This window comes from Talpa occidentalis, unplaced genomic scaffold (genome assembly GCF_014898055.3).
Source record: "Talpa occidentalis isolate TD23 unplaced genomic scaffold, MPIMG_talOcc4v2.1 talOcc4.2, whole genome shotgun sequence".
NCBI lineage: Eukaryota > Metazoa > Chordata > Mammalia > Eulipotyphla > Talpidae > Talpa > Talpa occidentalis.
Genome location: NW_023602073.1, coordinates 93958973 through 93976318, shown reverse-complemented (window position 1 = coordinate 93976318; position 17346 = coordinate 93958973). Strand labels below are relative to the sequence as shown.

At 39.1% G+C, this 17346-nt stretch overlaps 1 protein-coding gene across 2 annotated transcripts in view; it reads right to left on the bottom strand.

Annotated features, from left to right (window-relative positions):
- Nucleotides 1-15203, bottom strand: part of ZNF292 (zinc finger protein 292) — an 85130-nt gene extending 69927 nt beyond the window's left edge. For both annotated transcript variants that reach the window (XR_008553269.1, XM_037520060.2), the window contains exon 1: nucleotides 15001-15203. Coding sequence is in view for 1 of the 2 variants with exons in the window: in XM_037520060.2 (XP_037375957.1) it covers nucleotides 15001-15168 (168 nt within the window). In the remaining variant the exon portion in view is untranslated. The remainder of the gene's footprint in view (nucleotides 1-15000) is intronic.
- Between the last annotated feature and the right edge of the window lie 2143 nt (nucleotides 15204-17346).

Below are 17346 nucleotides of genomic sequence, written 5' to 3'. Positions count from 1 at the left end.
CCCTCCAACAATCAAAAAGAATAATTCAAGGAAAAAGAAGAAATAATTTAAAGATATTTAATTACTTATGCTTCAGTAAAATAAGGCATGACCCCTGTTTCTAAGGAGCTCGAAATTGGGAAACAGTGAGCAGGCAAACACAAGCAGAAAAACTATGCTAGAAGCCAGAAAAACATATGCAGTCCAATAAATTCTCATTCTTTTTAATGTATCATTAAATCTACTTAGCAATACAGGAAGACCTCATGAAGAATGTAATAATGCCTAATACTGGTATCATACACTGAGTGAAAGAGATATGGGGAAGTGGAGTTGATAAAAAGAATGAAACACTAAAGGAAAAAGCTAAAGCAAAGGCACAAGGATATGGGAGGATATGTAAATTGTAATATAAAAACAGATTATAAAGTCCTGAGGCTACAGAAAGGTAAGAGATGGTTGCCAAGCAGTCATTCTGCAAGCTAGAAGACACTGAATATAAGGCTAGTGAGCATGAATTTTATTTTTCACAGAATGGCATTTTATGTGATTACTAATGTGATGAGCGCCATGCTGATACCTTACTTAATCTTCACAGTCCTATGAAGTAGGTACTGTTTTCCTCACTTAACAGGTTAAACAAAGCCCACAGCTAGTAAATGGTAGAGCTGAGATTTCAATGCATGGTGGTCAATCCAGAAATCTGAACTCCTCAACAATGTGCTGCCTTTAAAAAGCAGGATATGCTTGCTTTAAAAAGATAACTGATGATTTCAGTTACAATATAAAAGAAGACACAGTGGAAAAGAAGAGAATGGAGGGCAAGAAGTACCTTCACCAAAAAACAAAAACAAACAAACAAAAAACTGTTGAGTTTCCTGTTGAAACTAAATGGGCACAATGACATATCAGACCTCACCAAAGGATACAAGAGACAGTTCAGGAATAAAGGTGACAGAATTTGGTGACTGGGCTATAGAGGTGAAAAGGGGAGGTGCAAAAAAAGACTTAGGACTTCAAAAATTAAGTTTGGGGTGGGGAGAAATGTCACATACACCAACAAGCTTTATTTTTGATGAGGGCTGGGGAAGATGGTAAGGAGAAAGGGTGAGTATGATTTGAGACATGTTTATTACAAGTAGATACTGAGTATCTCTGAGGAAGAGTTCCACAGGGGGATGGAAATAGAAGCCAAGAGCTGAGAGTGGCAGCTCTGAAAGAACATACACCTGTAAGTGCTATCTAGAATCAGCAGCAGGAGATGCTGTCAGAGTAGATGACTGTTGAAGATTTACAGTATTTAAAGCATGATTTATCAGAGCATCACGGGTCACTTTCTGAGCACAGTCCTCTCTCAGTGTGCTGAGGAGGTAATGAAAATGGGCGAAGGTCACTAAACAAAGAGTGGAAGGAAGTAAACAATGAGGAAATGGTTCCTCCTCTTAAAATTAATTTATTCCAAGGCCTCCCCTGGTGGCACAGGCAGTTGAGCGCAGCGCTGTGAAGCTGACCGCAGTCTCTGCAGCGCCGGTTTGATCCCAGCCGGCAGGCAAGGGTCCCACATGGCGCAGCAGACCTCTCCTGTCTCGCCCATTGCTCCCCTCAGCAGTGTATTTCGTCTGTCTGCCTGTTCTGTTCCCCGCTGTCTCTGGTGAATCCTCTCACCCTCCTGCGAATCTGGCCTGTACACCGGTTCTTATGTAAATAAATAAAAATATTTTAAAAAATTAATTTATTCCAGCTAATAATCACTGTGTACTTTTAGCAGGTGACAGTCAGTGACAAGAACTAAGGAGCAATAGTCACAAAGGTAGGAGAATCAGGAAAGTAGTGCAAATAAATGGGAGATGAACTTCAGATGGTTACATGGACATTTAGAAATGCCAGCGGGAGCAGGCAGCCACTTTCACCCGTAACCATGAATGAGTACAATATTGCCAGATCTTCTGATGTTCCAAGAGAAGCCAAACATCTGCAGTTCAACATGAAAGTCTGTAACTTCTATAATACTAAACTTTAAACTTAAAAAGTAGTTCAGGCACATAAGTAGTCTGATGAGCTGCTGGACTGCTGCAGGGGCCTGCAGTTAATAAAGTAGGACAGATATGCTAGAAGTGACCTTTAAAAGGGCATTTTCTTTAGTGTGGTGAGGGACAGAATCCAAATTGTAATTACAGGTAAAGAAATGAAGACACAAAATCTTTCCAAGAAGTCTGGCAATAAAAATTAGAAACAATAGTTAAGAAACCCTTTTTAAGGATAGAACTCTATGTGGCAAGAGTTAAGAAAAAGGGGAGAAATGTGAAGACAGATGACCAACAAAGCAAAAAGATGAGGAAAATACACATATCTATAGGCTAAAGAACAAGTGTGATGGAGAGAAAAATTATGAAGACACAGAAAAGGTTTACTAAGAGTTCCCTTAGGCAGTGGGGATCAAGTGCACACAAGAAAAACTGTGAAAAGTGACCAATCATTTCTTTGGAAGCTCTAGAAAGAAAATGCAAGATCAAGAGAAAATATGATACAAAGGTAAAGTTTGGGGGAATATGTAAGATTTAGGTCTTCTTAATAAATTTTCAGGAAGAATTAAATACTAGCACTGAGTATATTTGTGAAACCGTGCATAATTTTCATTATTATTTATCATTTGTTCCTGATGAGATACAATTTCTCCATTCACACTATATACACATCAGTGCCATGCTTTGAAAAGTACATTTACCTTGAATTAAATTAAATTACATTTACCAAAGATTAAAACCCAAGATTTAAAATCTTGGGTACCAAAAAGTGAGTTTATTTCATGTGCCTTACTATATAAGACAAATACAAGCAACATGATTAAAATTCTTTAAGAATTAAATAAGAACTATAAATATATTTAGTGATGCCTTTATTATGTCTGTAAGATAAGTATTTTCTTTGGGAGAGTACAGAGGAATGAGGGGAAAAAATGCCTGTTTAGGCAAAAATGTCAGAAGAGAACTATGCTTGAACTTCCTTTACAACCTCTGGCAACGGTACTTTTATAGTCTAGATTAGTACTTGTCAAACTGTTCTGCAGGGGTAACTTTCTGTTTTATGCACCAAGACATCAAGTAATATTTAGGGAGCAAAGCCTCCACTTTTTTTAAGATAGGGGAAAAAAACACAATCTAGATGGCATGGAACTGAAGAGTATTTTACTAATAACAAATACTATTTTATATTTCATATTTAATTTTTAAAAATGTACTGATAACAAACATTTACTGTGTACTTTCAGCATCATAACATGCAAAATGCTCAGCAAACATGTCTTATTCACAATAGCAGGTATTATTATCTTGTCTATAGATGAGGACACACAAAACCAATTCAAAGCATAGTTTAAAATCTATAGTTACTATTAATATGCATTTTCTCTAATCCTTAGTCTCTCAAACCCCAGGTTTAAATTTTTGGACAAAGGAAAGGTTTCAGTTACAAAGTCAAAAATTTCCTGGTACATTCACATACATCAAGTAATCTGTGCCCCTCCACTGACCCCAGGCCCTGCAGACAAGATCTTTTATGAATTACCATAAAATCTAATCTGTCTTTTTCTAAAATAGTCTTCAAACAAATTGGTAAATCAATAATCTAATGTTATTTTTCAAAGTGATGAAAATAGAGAACTTGAAAATGGTAGTTATTGTTTTTAAATTAGGCTAGGCCATTATCATATATAAAACATCAAAGATATTTCCAGAACAGTCTCTAAGTGTAAATGAAAATGTTACTTTATAGAACAACAAACATTTTAAATAAGTATTCCTTCAAGTCTTGTTACAACAATAGAGGTATGTATCAACTCCATTTCAAAGGGCAATGAACAGAAAAAATTTTAGTAGTAAGCCAAGGGTCACAATAAACAATTTTGTGAAAATTAAAACCAGTGTCCTTAGAATCCCAACACTAATTCACAGAATCTAATGGGTTGTCAAGCAAAACAAGATCTATAAAAGATGATTGTAAAGGGGGAAATTAAAAATGAAAACCAAACAGCACAAGTGCTTTCATTCAAGATAAATAAATCCCCAAAGGTCTTTGAATATTAAAAATAGTTTTGCTTTAGGCAGCACTTGCAATATTAGTTTGTCTTTTCAGAAATATTTTATAAATAGGTAACAATACTAAATATACTGAGTTTGGCTCATTTCTTGCCAACATATTCAGTTTTAGATATTAATGACCAAAGATGCAATATATAGGACACAAACATTTAGAAAGATTTTCTGTAAAATATCTTCATGCTGATGAATTTCATGATTAATTTGAAGATATAAATTTTATTCACAATATTATGTATAATATCCCACTTTAAGCAGGCAATTTTTTTTTAATTTTCTCTAATTGAGGTTTAATTATACAAATATAGATGGGCTAAGTCATAGTATGTGACCAGATTCAAACTACTTTCAATTTTAATATTTTAATCAAATTTTCTTTTATTCTTTCAAAATTTAATTGCAAATGTTTTGTTCAGAAAAATAAAAATTTGTATTTTCCAGAATATACATTGACAAGATGTCTAGTTTGATGACAATGGTTCATCTAAAAGAAGTAGCAAAATTATCCTTATATACTGGAAATAATTTTCTCTTAAAATCACAAATATCTGGAGGCTCCGGGTGGTGCAGTGGGTTGGGCGCGGTGCTGTGAAGCTGTACGCTGCCTCTGCAGCACCAGTTCGAGTACCAGCCGGCCAGGGGAAGATTCCCACATGGCGCAGCAGACTTCTCCTGCCATGCCCGCTGCTCCTCTCAGCAGTGCTTTTGGTCTGTCTGCCTGTTCTGCTCCCTGCTCTGTCTCTGGTGAATTCTTTCACCCTCCCACATCTCTGGCCTGTACCCCAGCAATTGCATAAATTAAAAAAAAAATCTTCTAAAAAAATCACAAATATCTGATTCAATTAATTTTGGTAAAAATACTGCAGGATTTAATTTAAATATTTTGTATGACAGCTTCTATATCTGTATCTAAAAACTTATTGGAATGGGAAGCAAGTCAATTACTAGCATTACTTTTAAATTTAGATGATCTTTCTAAATAGAAAACCGGTATCTAGGATTTACAAAGTTAACATATGTCATCTATATCAGGCATCAATAAGGATGTTCCACATGAATACATTATCCAGATATTTTAATTTCATAAAGAAATAGTTCATTAAAGCCATTTAATCATTTATCTCAGTATTCCTAAACAAATGCCTAGTAAAACTTTGACATTTTCTGATGAGTCAATGTCAAACCGAATAAACTAAGGTATTGGATAAACCAAGGCATTCAAACTGACTAAACAATGTTTAAACAATGTTTAGTTGGTTTCATTCTATAACGATGTTTCATTGTATAATCTCAGAAGTTTAACAATTGATCGTTAGTAAAATATCTTACGATGCTTACTTTGAACATTAATTCTTTTCCTCTTCAACCTGCTGGGTCTAGCCTCTAACTCCAAACTCCATCCTCACTCCTGCCTTATTTTTTCAGACAAAGAAAGCATGAGCAAAATACCTTTTACTTTGGAGGAAAGCTCATATTTGAGCTCAAAGCCATTTGGTTTCCACTATATAACTATGCTCCCCAAAGCAAAGTAGCAAAGGTAGAAAAATATGAATAGGTACAACCTGTGAGAAGTGACCAGAACCATTTGGATGGGGCAGAAAAGTGCCTGTTGAAGAGTGAAAGGACACAAAAAGGTAAGTAATAAAGGAGCAAGAGCTCTGCTGAACTTAAATATAGATTTTATCTTATTCACCAGTTATTTCTCAAATTGGTTTCTGTGTATATAATCCTGGGTTTCTAGCATTCACTGTAAGAAATTTATGTCTGTACTTTAATTTTGATGAATCAACCAGAATAGGCTACTTTATTACTTTCTGCCTGCCCTTTGTGCTTACTGAGCCCAATGCTCCTTCACTAAAAGTCATGTTTTTCAAACTGTTATAACCTATTGATGCACAATAAAATCAAGAGCAGTTTTTTCTAATAATAACCAAATATTATGTATCATAAACATTAAGGATGAATGTTGTTTTCTAATATTGTTTCAGTTTAACAACTATGGCAAAATAAAGTTATAATACCTACAACTCACACTCTTGGGTTTTCTTGAACTATCAAATTTGATAAACACTACCACAATTATTAGACCACCACTGAGACAGGACAAAAATGGGAATTTGGACAATTTCACAAATTGAAAGAAAGGTTGAATGCAAGTTTATCAGTTCAGACTACAACAAAGAAGTAGGATGCTACTATTAAGCTGTACACAGTTTAGACTATAAAACACTAAGTTCAGACTACATTTAAGGTAAAGACCATAGTAAATAAAAAGATCATTCAAAAATTTTTTCAAAGTAACAGTGATGGAATGGGATACCTTTCTATTAAGAGACTGATATGAGAATGCAGGAATGAAGATACCCTTTCTCAACCCAAGAAAAAAGGGGGCTTTCAGATATGGTTGTATTATAAAATATGGGTGACAAGAAAGCAAGCAGTAGCAAAGATATGGGGGGGACATAACCTCTAAAAGTGCCTGGAATCGCAGTAGTTTGGGGATAAAGTGAAAAGGGATACATGGCAGAGACTATTATAGAATGGTCCCTAACAAGACACATCCACCCTATTAACAGAGACTGGGTTTAACTATTTGCTATGACCAATAGGACACTAGCGAACCTGACACAAGCAGAGGTGTGAAAAGCAATTGTACAATAGAGGACCTCTTTCTCCCCACAATATAAAGATACCAAGGGTACCTTAAGAGGATGAGAGTGAACAGAGATGAGTCAACCTAACTGAGGTCCAGAGATCAACCCACAACCACAAGACCCATATGAAGACTATCTGGGATCATTCAGACCCAAACAACCAACCAGCTCACTGCAGAACCACCCAATAAACCAAGAGACTTGAGAGTAGTAAGAAAAATGGCTAGCCTTTTTTTTTTTTTAAGATTTATTTATTTATACAAACACTGGGGTACAGGCCAGAGTAGCGGGAGGGTGAGAGAATTCACCAGAGACAAAGCAGGGAGCAGAACAGGCAGAAGGACCAAAATACACTGCTGAGGGGAGCAGTGGGCAAGACAGGAGAGGTCTGCCGCACCATGTGGGAATCTCCCCGGCCAGCCAGGAATCGAACTGGCGCTGCAGAGGCTGCGGACAGCTTCACAGCACTGTGCTCAACCCGCTATACCACCAGGGAGGGTTCCCCTCCCAAAAAAAATGGCTAGTCTTTTAAAGCCTCTAAATTTTCAGATATTTGTTATAAGACAGTAACTGATAAAGGATACCAAGAAGAATCAAAGGTGGTAATATTCGGAACTTAATTTTATTTCAAGTCCCCAAACTTGGAAGGGTGAGTCTTTTGGCACTGTAGCTATATTTATCTAGTCTTTTTTTTTTTTTAAAAGATTTATTCATTTTTGGGCCTCCCCGGTGGTGCAGTGGTTGAGCACTGGGTTGCAAAGCTGCCCGCAGCCTCTGCAGCGCTGATTCAATCCCCGGCCACCGGGTGAGGGTCCCACATGGCACACAGACCTCTCCTGCCGTCCACTGCTCCCCTCAGCAGTGTGTTTCATCAGTCTGTCTGTCTGCTAGCCGCTCTGGCTCTTGTGAATTCTCTCACCCTCCCGCACCTCTGATTGTACCCAGTGCTTGTATAAATAAATTTTTTAAAAAATAATAAAATTAAATTTAATAAAAAGATTTATTCATTTATGCATACAAGAGCTGGGACACAGGCCAGAGGTGCATGCGTGTGTGTGTGTGTGTGTGTGTGTGTGTGAGAGAGAGAGAGACAGAGACAGAGAAACTCTCCAGAGAGAGAGAGAGAGAGAGAGAGAGAGAGAGAGAGAGAGAGAGAGAGAGAGAGAAACTCTCCAGAGACAGAGTGGGGAAAGGAACAGGTGGATGGATGGAAGTACACTGCTGAGGGGAACAGCGGGCAAGTCAGGAGAGGTCCACCATACCATGTGGGCTGCCCCAATCCACCCAGGGATCGAACTAGCGCTGCAGAGGCTGTGGACAGCTTCATAGGTTGTGTCTTAACCCCCATGCCACCAGGAAAGCCCTATATTTATCTACTCATAAGAGATTTAATTAGAAAACTCCTTTGACTCTTAAACACTTAGTTAAATTGTTTTCAAAATTCTTATTCTCTTAATCATGCTCCACTTATATTTTATTTATCGGAGCTTTACTAATACTGTTGCTTCACTATTAATATATATACCAGATTTTATAAGTTCTTTGAATGGAGAGATCCACTCAATAATTCTCCATAGCCCCCCTATTGCTCCCACATAAGAGGTATTTATACATCAGGTTAAAATAAAGGAAAGACATTAACTGATTGGATTTTAACAAATTTTCTAGGCTAAATATAAGTACCTAAAAGCCATTTAACTTTTGTAATGTAAAGCTAAGGGGGGTGAGGAAGGTAACATTTTCTTCTCTGTAACTCTATCCCAAAAAGAAACAAAGAATCAAGAGGCTCTCTTGGAAATAATACATAGTTAAAGGTTACATCTGGGTATGCCAAACATTAATGAAAAGCAAACTTTCCATTTTATAAATGAGACTACTGATATTGATTGGTTAATATTATAAACTGGATTTATGTGTGGGAGTTGGAAAAATAAGACAATTTCTCAATTTTGACAAAATCTCAAGGAAAAAACACAGAAGCAGTTTCATATAGTTAAGAACATATATTTTCAAAAATTCTTGGTTTTGCAGGTTAGTCATATAAAAATTATGAAAGGCAATTATAATCTCTTCCCCATTTTAATTTAGGACTAAAACATGTCAAAAAGGATACAAGCAAGATTTGAAAAACCCTTCCTTTGCTAAAATTGGTATAAGCATTTTCTGGAAAGTGAGATTTAATATCTCCAACATGCAATCATCCTAATTATGAACATGTAAAAGTTATTTCCCCTGAGCATTATTTAAGTTTTTTAAGTTTAAATGACTTATTACTCCCTCACTACCTAAAGTAATTATCACTAATTAAGAAGCAAGCCATCTTTCCTTCTGATTTGAAGTGTCCTACAAATTAACTTAAGATACTCTATAATAATCAAAAGGGGGAAAAGTTCAGTTTTTAAAAGAAAATGTTTAAACATTTTCAAAATTCTTGTCATAATTAAAGCTAAGCAAAAATACAGATAAACAAAAGAAGCAACTTGCATCAAACAGAGGAAACAAAATATACACAGAAATATTTTAACCACATAGTTTAAATAGCCAGTAGCTTTCCTAACAGTTTCAACTTGATTTTTGCTTCTTACACCAATAAGGCACTAACAATAAAGACATTAAAAGTTAGTACTGCTCAAATCCTATCCCTTCAGTAGACTTTTCTGATACCCCAGGCCTTGAGGGCTTAGTAGCTACTTTGAACTCTTTATTGAAATTACTATGTATAAAACCAAGTTATTCCTCTAAATAGCCATCAATAATTAGTTTAATTAGACACAATAGACTAAAATAACTATACAGTTTCAAACTGCATAGATTTACATGAGCAACTATGGAATGATTATGAAGATACATGGGGGGGTAAAACAGCAAGATGCAGTGTATAGTATATCCTACTTAATTTTTTTTTGAACAAACAGTATTTCTGAAAAGATGGATGAAAAATAATAGGGACTGTCTTTGTGTAAGCTAACTGGGGAGGTCTGGGATTGGGAAGATGTTTTTTCTGTATCCTTTGTCTCTGTGTTTGAATATTTTAAAACCATTTCAATATATGCCATTTTCAATTTTAAAGAGTAAAGCAAATGAATTAATTAGTGATACACTGCCTTTTGACATCTACTTAACTGTCATCCTGAAACAATTCTACTTTATCAGTTTGTATCTTACTAGAATCTCCTGTAGCTTATATCCCCTGCTAACATTTAAACCTAATCATTACATTAAATGCTTTCTTTAAAAAGTGCAGAATTTCAATTATATTAAAAGGTCAAACCTCTTCTTTAATTGGGACAATTAAGAATGCTAAATTTCCTACCCTCTTAAACCTAGCAAAAGTGAATTGCTTCAGTAATTGTTTAGTATAGCAGCCCACCCCTTACCCTTGTAGTGTGAGGGGGATATATTTTAAGACATTCAGGAGATGCTTGAAACTGCTGAGAACCAAACCCTATATAGACTATTTTTCTCTATATATACATATCTATAATAAAATTTAATTTTCAAATTAGGCACACCAAGAGATTAACAACAACTAATAATATAGGGCCTCCCCGGTGGCGCAGCGGTTGAGCGCTGGTTTGCGAAGCTGCCCGCGGCCTCTGCGGCGCCGGTTCGATCCCCGGCTGCTCCCCGGCCACCAGAGGAGGGTCCCACATGGCGTGCAGACCTCTCCTGCCTCCCGCTGCTCCCCTCAGCAGTGTCCTTCGGTCCTTCTGCCTGCTCTGCTCCCCGCTCTGGCTCTGGTGAATTCTCTCACCCTCCCGCACTTCTGACTGTACCCAGTGCATGTACAAACAAACAAACAAATAAATAAATAAATAAAAATACATGCCCCTTAAAAAAAAAAAACTAATAATATAATATACTTTAACAAAAGTTATGTGCATGTAGCTTCTCTCAAAATATATTATACATAATATTTTTGGAACAATTGGCTGTAGGTAACTGAAACCATAGAAAATGAAACTGAGGATGGGGGTGGTCAGGAGCTGGCTACTATTATTGCTTGTGATTTCCGCAAAAAGCAATTTGGAATAATCTTGAACTCCCAAACTCAGTGTGAATTTAAAAATGATCGAAAAGCTTTTACCTGGACCTGTTTCAGAGTAACTACATTTCCTAATAACCTATATTATCTTAACATGAAAAGAGCATAATGACTTAAAAATATAGCACCCATGAATCATGGGCACAGTATCACATCCAAGTCACTGCAATGACGAAAACAACTGATCTCACATATTTTTCTGTACCCTAGAATAGGGAACTGCAAGGGGAGCTGCGGAGATTACCATGCCCAGTTGAGAAGCACTGTTTACATGAACTAAGGTATGATGTGTATATTTTACACACACATATTTCCATAACTGCAATTCAACCTTTTGAAACAATCAATGACCAAAAGATAAATGATCATAGTCACAATTCAAGTATTACTCAACAGTCATCTGGTCCAATATACAATGCCTGCCACCTCATCATTCCTCAACTACTACAATGTTTTAACTTCTAAATGAACAGTTATTTTTAAGCCTTTTTAAAACAAGTCTTAGATTGGAATGCTTTTCTTTAAATTCCAAAAATAAAATTCACCATGTAGTGCACTCATCTCAGAAATAAGATATAAATCACAGTTCACTACAATTATTTCTCTACTTCCATCCAGAGACTATATGCTCCTTGAACCAGAACCATGATTATGGTTGCCTGGCCCACAGTAGGCCTTCAGTAACAACGCTGAAAGAGTGAGTGAATACTGGTCCAATCTAATACAACTAGTCAAAGAAGTTCCAACTATAATTAATTTATATATATAATAAGGATCCTGAAACAAATAAGTGCAAGATATTATCTCTAGCTATGTTATATTCTTATTCTAAATTGACTTTAAGAAAATTAAGAAAAGTCTACTAAACTACTCTGATTAAGATTTTTTTTAAATTTATTTATTTATGCAAGAACCAGGGTACAGGCCAGATGTGCGGGAGGGTGAAAGGATTCACCAGACACAGCGGGGAACAGAACAGGCAGACTGACTGAAATACACTGCTGAGGGGAGCAGCAGGCAAGACAGGAGAGGTCTGCTGCGCCATGTGGGTAGCTCTCTGGCAGGCTCCCTGGCCGGCAGGGATAGAACAGGCGCTGCAGAGGTTGCAGGCAGCTTCACAGCATGGCACTCAACTGCCTGCACCACCAGGGGAGGCCCTAAAGCTTACTTTCAAGGATACTAGAAAATCATAAAATTCTTGACAGGCACTCCCATACACATCCTGGATACCACTTTCCCCTTCTCCCACTAGAGCTTTAAACAAATGTTCATGTAATTAAGTAAAAATGAGGCATGATTTCAGGGCATAACCAATACAAAAAGCAAAAACAATTCTGTTACCAATAAGAAAAAGTTTAGTTTCTACTCAACTCAAAACTCAAGAAATTTGTCAATATCCTACCTCTTTTGAAAAGAAAAACTATAAACTAGGAGGTATACAGAACTTCTATTTTTGTAGGTTTCACTACATTCTCCAGAAACTTTACGCTGAGATGAAAACTCAAAATATAAACATTTTAAAAATAAATGCAACAAGGAGGTTTACACAAATACTGAACACCAACCCTTAAGAAATATTAACTCTGAAGGCCACTGAAATATTTATTCATCTTTGTTTCCTGAAATATGTGAATATCCCATGTAATAGAAAATTGTAAATGAAAATCTCAATATTAGAAGCCAAGACAAAATTTCTACCTCCTAGTTTTTTTCCTAGCAGTTTTTAGATTGCTGTAATACATTTTATAATTGTTAACCACTGCTTTTCTCAACTTCATATTAAAATGTTATAAAGGTTAGGATACAACTTTAAAGAAACAATTATACTTCAAGTTGCTTCTCACTTGACAAGATGACTACAACAGTTACTTTAAAAATATTTACAGAAAACATTGTAGAGGGGATTAAACATCAGATACACTTTGTACCTACTCAAATATTAGAGATCACCTTCACCTGCATTTAAATTATTGTGGGATTTCAGTGCATGAAATATCTATTTTTTTTTTCAAATCCACCAAATCAGTGTTTGCTTTATTACTAGTTCATGTAGGGTCAATAAAAACCATTTATAGTTAAGACTAATCACCTAATAAAACACGAAATTACTTTCATACGGATTTTTTTTTTTTTTAAGATTTTTATTTATTTATTTATACAAGTACTGGGTACAGTCAGAAGCGCGGGAGGGTGAGAGAATTCACCAGAGCCAGAGCGGGGAGCAGAGCAGGCAGAAGGACCGAAGTACACTGCTGAGGGGAGCAGCGGGCGGCAGGAGAGGTCTGCGCGCCATGTGGGACCCTCCTCCAGTGACCGGGGAGCAGCCGGGGATCGAACTGGCGCTGCAGAGGCTGCGGGCAGCTTCGCAACCCAGCGCTCAACCGCTGCGCCACCGGGGAGGCCAACTTTCATACGGATTTTTAAGAAATGCCGTTCTCTATATAAAAAATATTGTATTAGTGATAACTTTGTTGCAGATATTCCAACTTGCATAAGATTACATTTTCCCAGAATTATTAATCCTGCTTATAAATACTGCTGGCCAAGGATATTTACAGCGGACACATATGAAATGTTTTCAGCAAAGCTAAACTTCAATACTTTACTGAAGCATTTTTATGCCTAAAATAAATATCTAAAAAAAGTAATTAAGAATGAGTGGGTACTGCATGAGCAGTGAAACTGGCAAATTTCAAAAATCTTTAAAACTAGAGTTTCAAAAGGGTGACAGATTCTTCAATTTTGCCATAGAGATTTAATCTCCAAGACTTAACGTTTCTTTAAGTGGAGGATCTTTCATATTGCATATACTCTTAGACAAGTCACCACTTTGTCTCACACTTTTTTAAAAAAAATAAATATAATGAACCAACCACCACCAAATATTTAGTGACAATACAGCAATGCTGAATTTTTGGTATGGGATCAAATGTCCCTGGATCTTATAATAAAGGAGACATATCAGAACTTGGAGATTAAAACATAAGTGAAATGTAATCTACTCTGAAATGACAAAATGGGCCACCATTGTTCGACCTTAAGTTAATTATCTTTCTGAAACAACTTCTCTACAACGATACATTCCCAAATTAACTCTAAATGTGACCGATACATTCTAACCAAAATCTTCACCACAGCCCGTCGCAGCACCTTGAAATTTCACAGGTAACTGGTATTTAGTAATTAAGTCCAATCGTTGACGGAAACCCCGATTTCTATCAAGCAAACAGCGTTATTAACATTCCAAATCCTGGTCAGAACGCTGTTACTGGAAAGCGATGTCCTTGTGCAAGAACAGAAAGGAAAGCTTTGCAACTGACCTGAGCACAGGTCGACACAAACCTCAGCCTCTCCGTTTTACTAGGAGGCCAAACTGAGAAAGCGCCTAGCAATAACCGGGTGGGGAGACCAGGGAGAAAGGACAGAGGAAATCGTACTCCTCCAAGGGTGAGGAAGCAAAGGAGAAGCGTACTCTGGAAAAGCCGCCCCAAAGGGATAGTCGACGCTCTTCACTGAGAGCAACATTTCCCGAGGAAGCGGTGCACCCATCAAGCAAAGGCAGGAAGGGACAACCTCTACGCCCCCAACCCAGGAACGTCTCGCTCAAGCTAAAGGGGTCGGCGGGCACTGCTCCTCCGAACATCAACAAAGGCCCCTTCAGTTCTAAGGCGAAACTCGAACAACAAAGGCCCGGAGACAGCCCAGAGTACGGGGTCGGGGGCGGGACGGAGAAAAGCAGGGGGGAGGCCAGGGAATCAAAGCGGTGGGGGCGAAGGCCCGTCGGAGTGGGAAACAAGGCGCAGAGGTGTGTGTGGGTGTGTGTGTGTGGGGAGGGGGTAGGCCGCGGCGATCCCCAGTGCACAATAAGAGGAGGAAGGGTACCTGGCCTCCACCCCTCCTTACCCTCTCCCGGCGGCGGCGCGGGGTCCATCCTCGCGGTCTGCGTTTCCTCAGTCGCGGGGACAGCGCAGACCCGAGTTCGGGGAAGGAAAGGGGAGGGGGATTTTCCGCCCTGACCACAACTCCCTTCCCCCAGCCGGGGCTGCAGACAACAACCGCCACCACGGCAGCCACACAAAGGCCCCTTCCTGGTCCTCCCGGCTCCCGCTTGGGCGACGGCGCCGACGATGCCAAGGCAGCGACCACCACGGCTCGGCCGCCAGGCGCTCGCTCGCCCTCTTCCCCGTCTAGCCGGGGTAAAGGGGGAGGGGACCTCCGGCGCCCTCACCTGGCACAGCTGCTGACAGTACTCCGTGGCCGCGTCCACGGCCGGCCCCCGGCTCTCCCGCAGCTGTCGCTCCAGCTCCTGGAGCCGCTCGCCCAAGCGCTGCAGCTCCGCGACGCAGCCGCCTCCGCCGCGACTCAACCTCTCCTGCTCGGCCTCTTCGTCCGCCATCTTCACACCCCGCTCCGTCGCGTACGCACCTGGGTCACGTGATAACACAATGCCACGTTCGGCGGGGTCACGTGCCGGGCGCGCTCGCACGCCGCCGAGCACGTACAAAGGGCCTGGTGTGGAGAAGGAGGGGGCGGGGAGAATGGAGCGAGGGAGCCCGAGGGAGGTGAAGCGAAGGGGAAAGGAGAAGGGCGGGGTTGGGGCGGTGCGGAAAACCGCGGTTTACTTACCCCGAGCGGGAAGTGGGCAACAGCGGGGGAAAGGGGCGGGCTGGCGGAGGCCTAGTCTCGGTCACGTGGGCGCCGCGACGGGAGAAAAGCCCGGGGAGGGGCCGCCTCTCGAGCGTCCAGATCCCGCCGTGACTTTCCCCAGTCCCCGAAGTCAGCCGCGGCCGCAGAGCCCGGCTCCCCAAGGGGACGGGTGAGCGAGAACCCAGGATGGACTGGGGCAATGGCTGCTTCTGCCTTTGGCCTGGAGGCAGGCCAGAGGCAGGGGGAGAGAGAGGAGGTAAATCCCACCCGTGGACCACAAGCCTGACTGCCAAAGCGGGACTAGGCGCTGTCAACGTCGGCTGACTTCTCACCGGGCAGGGGAGGAGGGATTAGTGCCTCTGAGGTACCAGATCTCTTCCCACTCGAGTCTCCAACTCTTCTGCTCTACTAGCGCTTCTCTCCTGGAAACACAGTCTCTTGGGGATTGAAGGCAACAAAGAAAAATAATGGGAGCAGAGCAGAGAGCGAACTCACGAAAGGCGTAGCTGAAAAGATGTCAGACTATGAAATTTGTGTACTTTGTAACCCGATGATTTTTAAACCACAAAAACATTTCTAGAATAAGTGATAGCCAATTAATCTGTTTCACTATGATTTAGGACTACATATTACAGAAATATAAAAGCTCTTGAAAGTAGGTCAAGAAGAAAAAAGCAATAAGTACTTCATTCAAAATTACATCCGAGGGGAAAGTGATGCTAAAATAAAAGAAAAAGGTTATCGAGAATTATTATAAATAGCAACAGCGTTTTCCCTTGGTACTGCATAAAGAGATGGTATTCTGAACCACATTTTATTCGTAACCTGGAAGGAATGAATATTTGGCCTTTGAACATGATAGAAGAGGTAACACAAAAACCTGTGCTTAAACTCTATAGTTCAGGAAAAAAATGAATATGTAGTTAGTAGAAAATTAGAGAATAGCCTTTCTTACAACTGATTACAGAAACAGATTCCTATGTTGTGGCACATCCTTTTCAAGAGATTTCTAATATTAATAGAAAGTGTTCTAGATAGTTTCTTTGTGCAGAACAAATGTTCTTTAATGTATCGGTGATAGCAATATTTTTAAAGTGCCATTATGTAAGATGAGTGAGCACAACCAAACACCTTATGGGAAAAAATACCAGCTAAAATATTATGTATGTACTGATAGTGCATATTAACAAAATAGGTTCTTCATATCTTTACCATGGAAGAGATTGGGGAGTACATTCAAAGGCTAAAGAGCGACACTACATTAGTCTCATTGAGAACGGAAAAAGCAACAGTTAAGCCAACTAATGGATTTTAATATATGCAACTCAGTCCAAACCAGGTTTCTCCAATTTATGTTATTTTAGGATACCTGTGAAAATATAAAAAGTGAGAAATATGACATTAACCAAATATACTAGTAAATCCAAGGACAGAAGTTATCAAAGTCTTGCAAAGTACATTTCCCTCTGAAGTATAATGCCATACCATGCCTAATCTATAGAAGGGGGAAGAAGTAAAATATATCAAAAGAGAAATGTATCCAAATATTGATTTTTTTAAACAATAGTCTGAGACTATAGATCATTCCCACCTCCTGCCCATTAAAGTCCTAAAAAACCAAGAACACTTGATAAACAAATTGACTATGAGCACTATTACTGTCTTGTAAATGTCCCTCAGCATGATGTCCTTCACTTTAATTTGGTGTATTTGAGCCCTGTCCTTTCTTCCCTCTGGCCTACACACAGAAATGTTTGGAGGCTATGGGAAAGCCAAGGACTTTGGAGTGAATGGTATCAGTCATTTAATAATTACTTTTTGAGTACTTAGGGTCAGGCATTGCTTGAGTTAGTGAATAAAATCTACCTGTAGGAAGCTTGCTGTTTTGTAGAAGAGTGGCAGGCAATGGCAATATATATTGTAAAAT